General features: G+C 32.3%; 1 protein-coding gene across 1 annotated transcript; it reads left to right on the top strand.

The window, feature by feature from the left end:
• Positions 226–3611, top strand: LOC18599089 (myb family transcription factor PHL5). Its single transcript, XM_007028905.2, has 7 exons — positions 226–1099; positions 1234–1447; positions 1534–1610; positions 1708–1747; positions 2110–2164; positions 2300–2369; positions 3048–3611. Exons 1-7 carry the CDS (start codon positions 497–499, stop codon positions 3258–3260), a joined length of 1272 nt encoding a protein of 423 aa, XP_007028967.2. The 5' UTR covers positions 226–496; the 3' UTR covers positions 3261–3611.

Raw genomic sequence — 5503 nt, 5'->3', positions numbered from 1 at the left:
TTGGTGACGGAAAGATTGAATCATATTTTACATTGTCAATGAGTTTTTCAAACGAGGACAAAAATGTTATTAATTTATTTTATTATTCTGGAAATGGGGGGTTTTTTTTTTTCTTTTCTTTTGGGGGGTGGGCTTTGGTCGTGCCAATAGATCAATGTTCATTCCTATCCATTTTAGGAATAATTAAAGACTTTTGCATATACTACTTTTTATATTTATATTCATATCTTAAACCTCAAGTCTTGAGGAATAAAAATCAGAATTTTTCTACCATACATCTGAATTCAACACTGCCATGGTTCTCCATCTTATCTGCATCTCCTTTTCTTTGATCTTTGCGCGTATTCTGCGTGGCTTTTAATCTTTTAAGTGATTCAAAATAGAATGAAAATTAGATACTCCTTCTGATGCTAGCCAAGAAAATTGAACAGCAAATTCAGAAGTTTGCATATCTGCTAGCTGTTCTTGTTAGGATTGTAGATTACTTCGTTTGTAAATGAATAGTCGGAAGATTGATTGCCAAGAACATTTAGAGCAGAACCTTGGATTCAGTAGCGTCTGCAATTTTGAATATGTTAATCATGATGGATTTCAAGAGCCTTGGAACATGGGAATCCGGATTCAGGCACCTGCCATGGAGGAAGGGTCACAGCAGGAAAACCCAGGAGCTGCTAAAACATCCAATACAATTATGAGTGGTTTTCTGTCCCCAGCATCTGCTTTTTATGCAACTGAAAGATGCATGGGGTTTTCCGAATACGGGTGTCAAGGGGATAGATCTTCTTACACCTCCCAATACAACAAGAGCTGCAATTCTCATTTACCTTCATTTCATGCTTCAGGGGATAACTTTTCCATTGAATCAGTTGCTCAAGATGAAACCAACTATGAACTGAGAAATACATTTGAGTCACTAGTGAAGTCCCAAATTTATTGCAATCAATACCAGAAGTCCTCTGAAAAGTCCTATAAGATTCCATGCTGCAATTCACTAGGGAGCCAGGTTTCCCCTCATGATCAAAGTAACTTTCTTGGAAACAATGTTGTCACTGTTGGGAGTCACTATTCGGTTCCTTTCCGAGGAAATCAGGATCAAAGAGTAAGTTTCTTTTTTTTTTTTTTGGTTCTCTCTTTTTGTAGCTGAAATTAACTTTCTTGTTATTTTCATATGTATTCTAATGTTACTCTTTGTCGAAAAAGTTGTGTTAATTGTGGCTGGCTGTTGCCGCGCAGGCTTACTGCAATTCATATAGTTCTCCGCTTGCACAGCTAAGCATCTTTCAGCAAGGGAAGCAGTCTTCAAATTGTTCTTCTGGAACCTTTTCTGTTTCTTCTGGTAACTCTGTTTCGACAGGGGCAGCACTTGCTAGTAAAACCAGAATAAGGTGGACACAGGATCTTCATGACAAGTTTGTGGAGTGTGTCAAACGCCTTGGGGGCGCTGAGAGTAAGTAATTGTATGATTTTAACTTTATCAAAGCTTGAGAAACCATTCTGCAAGCATTTTAGTTAGTTATTACTTTGATCAAACAGAGGCAACCCCAAAGGCAATTCTCAAACTGATGGATACAGAAGGATTGACCATCTTTCATGTCAAAAGCCATTTGCAGGTATTAATGCAATTTTAAGTTTTTCGTCTGTTGGTTATATTTCTTGTGGCAAAATGCTAATATCCAAATTTGTTTCCTTCTGATTTCTGTCTTGTAGAAATATCGTATCGCAAAATACATGCCAGACTCTGCTGAAGGTATACCTTGATAGTTGCTGCAATGACTGCTCCTCTTTTCTTCTTCTTTGCTAGACAACAAGTGAGATTACTGATTAATTCCTCTGCTTCCTAGCTGCAACTATTAGGCAAGCTCTGCAAATATAAATTTTGCTTGGCTTATTCGTCCTTATTGCATACAACTTCAGAGAATCTGATATATGGATATTAATTACTGTAGCCAATCAGGAGAATTTTTTGCTATTCTTTGTTGATTGTTTCTTAGGGAAGGCATGCAATGTTCACAGGCCAGCAATTTTTGCTTTGGATAATTATATGAGCTCGCCCGAAGTTCGTCCACAAACAATCTCATCTCATCTCATCAATATCTGTTCTTGTTGCAGGCAAATCAGATAAAAGAAGTAGTACAAGTGATGTAACTCAATTGGATGTCAAAACGTAAACTTTTTAATGCATCCATCTTATTCTACCGGAATATATTTTCATTTTTGAAATAATTCACTACCGAAATTGTTTTGCTGTTCCGTTAATTTTACACTGCAATTTAATCAAAATTTTCAATCTGTCTTGCAGTGGGTTGCACCTCACAGAGGCATTGCAACTTCAGTTAGATGTGCAGAGGCGTCTTCATGAACAATTAGAGGTACGGGAATAATCTTTGATTTTATCTCATTTTCATTAATCTTGCCTTGTTTCTGTCTGTCCGGTACGCATTAACTTATATAAAAACAGCCAAGTGTTGAACTTTTAGAACGGACATTCAATCCAATTTACCAAACTCTAATACTCCCTCTCACATGTGTAAATTACGAATTTATCACATGACATGAATGACAGAAAGGATAACAACGAGGGCAACACCTACTCTAATACCATATTAAATTTTAGATTGAAATCCAATTTAAACCAATTGGATAATAGATAGGGAAATACTTTTTATATTTATATGTCCATCCCGTATATCTCCAATTTTACAAATGTGAGATACTTGTACCGGAGCAAACGTTAACACTTTTGTTGTTGTTTTCTCTATGATAAGTTATTACGTGATAAATCTGTTGTCTCTACATTTAAAGAGGGTATTAGAATGGTAATAAAGAAATTTCACATCAATTAAGTTAAAGGTATCATGTGCATAAAAATAATATAAAGATCAATTCATCCTATTTTTTTAATTGATTTTAAATTAAATACTTGTGTTAAAAATTCAATTAACAAAACCATAGCAAGGGTTCTGACTTAATTCCTACTAGACCAGCTTAATTCATAAGCAACAAATATTTGTCATTGACTAATTTTTCCATTTTTTTTCCTTGCTCAGATTCAGCGAAATTTACAGTTGCGAATTGAAGAACAAGGAAGGCAGCTGAAGATGATGATTGATCAGCAACAAAAAACAAACGAAAGCCTCCTAAAAAAACAAGATTTGGACATCACACCCTTTGATCATGATCCATCATTTAGCCTCGAAGACGTGGAGGTCTCTATTGCAGAAAATTCAGGAAATGCTCACTTCCCATCCAAGATAAGTTAGACCATCTCCAAAGTTCATCTCAGAAAAGGCCCTGTACAAAAACACAAGCCTTCATGGCATGTCAAACAAATTAAGCCCACCACTTCCTTTCTGCAGAATCCAGAACAAGCTTGTAAACAAATGAATGTAACTAAAACATACAAATTCAAATGAGTTTCACTCATGAATCGTGCCTTGAAGAGCTTGAACATGTTTTTGTGTATTCAACTACTTATGAACATCAAGCTCGTATGGAGAACTATGAGAATTTTAAGTGCCATAGGGTAGGCCATGGAATTCTTTTTTGCTTCTTCTTTGTGATAGCTTGCTTTCAGTCAAATTCAATACCTTATATGTGAGAAAGTTAGACAATGACTGTGCTCATTTTCTGTTTTTTTTTATTTGACATTAATTCATAAATATATAGATGGAAAAAATAAGCAAAGTGTTGTTTATTTCTCTCCTTTATTACTTTTTGGGTAAAATATAAATTAAAAATCCCTGAAATTTGGTCAAAGTAAAGGACATAATGGTATTGAAAAGTAACGGAAACAAGCCAAACTTTACATGTCAAAGGTGTCAAATGGACGGGTCGTAAATGGGTTGAATAATAATATTATCAACTGCAAATGCATCTGCGACATATTTAATTTGTACAATGTTTGGCCCAACCCGTTCATTATTTATTTATACTTCCATGTGTAACACATGCTAACATGTCTTTTTGAGGCTTCAAACGTATTGCTGCTGGAAAACAGGCTTCACCTAGAAATGGAGATGGACGACCCTTTTGTTCAGGGGTGGAGGTAGTTAAGGCTCCCAAAATTTTTAAAATATTTTGTTTATTATATATTTTTAATCAATGATGAAAGATAGTATATTTATTGGCATCATGATTCCCTCAAAATTTTTAATGTTTTAATTATTAAATATATTTTAATTCTCTTCAAAATAATTTTTTATTTAATAATAATAAAATGACGCTGTTTAATTTTATCTTAATTCTTACACTTGAGTATTTAGCTCATTGTTGGTGCGTGATCTCTTTACTTAAAAAATAGGGTTTGAATCTCCCTTCTCCTAATTATATATATATATATATATATAAACTTTATTCTAATTCTTAGGTTTCTTTACATTTTTTTCTGTCTCTTCTTTTTCTCTTTTTATTCTTTTATCCATTTATTTATTTTTTTAAAAGTATTCGATCAAATTTCATTATTTAATGGATGTGTACAAAAGTTGTCTTATTTTGATAGTATTGTAGCAAAACTATATAGGACTAGGGGTGTGCAAATATTTTGGTTAGTTTGGTTTTTGATATCTAATAACTGAATTCATATTTAAAAATAACTAAAATCGAATCGAATTTTACAAATAACCGAACTAACTAAAACTGAACTAATTCAGTTAGTTTGGTTCGGTTTTTTAAAACTGAACTTGGAAATTTTTTTATTTTTTTGTTTATATATATTTATTTATGCTATATTTTTTTTATAAATCAAAACTACCAAAAATTAAAAATGATAATAAAAAATTATACTAAACAAGATAGATACTCATAAAAACAACAACAAATAATTAAAAACATAGATAAAAACAACAATAAATAGTCTTGAGCAAATAACAACAAATCATTAACAATATTCAACAATGGATAAAAACAATAACAAATAATCTTCAACAAATAACAGCAAATCATTAATAGTTTCCAACAATGGATAAAAACAATAACAAATAGTCTTGAACACAAAAAATCTTCAAAGATTACTTCCTCCCCAGATGCTTCTTGATGCCATTAACAACTTAGCATAAACACAGGTTGTACCCTTAAAAGTTGAAAAAAATTTAAAAAAACCATTAGTTTCAAATAGGTTAAAAAAAAGTAAGTTAGAACGCATTAAATATTTTATAAATTCAAATAGATATTAGATAACATTATTACATTACTTGATTATCTCAAAGATTATCAAGTATATTGTCCATTGCAATCTTTGACAACTCTAAAATACATAAATAAGTAAAAAACATATAAAACAATAACATATCAACAATTGAAACAACAAAAATGAAATGATGATATAAATAAAATACTTACCTTCATCAACTTTCTCAAGCTATACCAAATCATTCTCAATGTCATTAAGATAATAGGAAGATCCATGTAGCTAATCTTGAGCACAAATAAGGACTTGCACCATCTTAGACATTAAAGAACTCCTAGATGCATCAAGAACATGACTATCGGTGCTAAAAGCTGATTC

Source organism: Theobroma cacao, chromosome 5 (assembly GCF_000208745.1).
Source record: "Theobroma cacao cultivar B97-61/B2 chromosome 5, Criollo_cocoa_genome_V2, whole genome shotgun sequence".
NCBI classification, from domain to species: Eukaryota; Viridiplantae; Streptophyta; class Magnoliopsida; order Malvales; family Malvaceae; genus Theobroma; species Theobroma cacao.
Note: the sequence above shows the minus strand (reverse complement) of the source record. Positions and strands in the feature narration are given on the sequence as shown.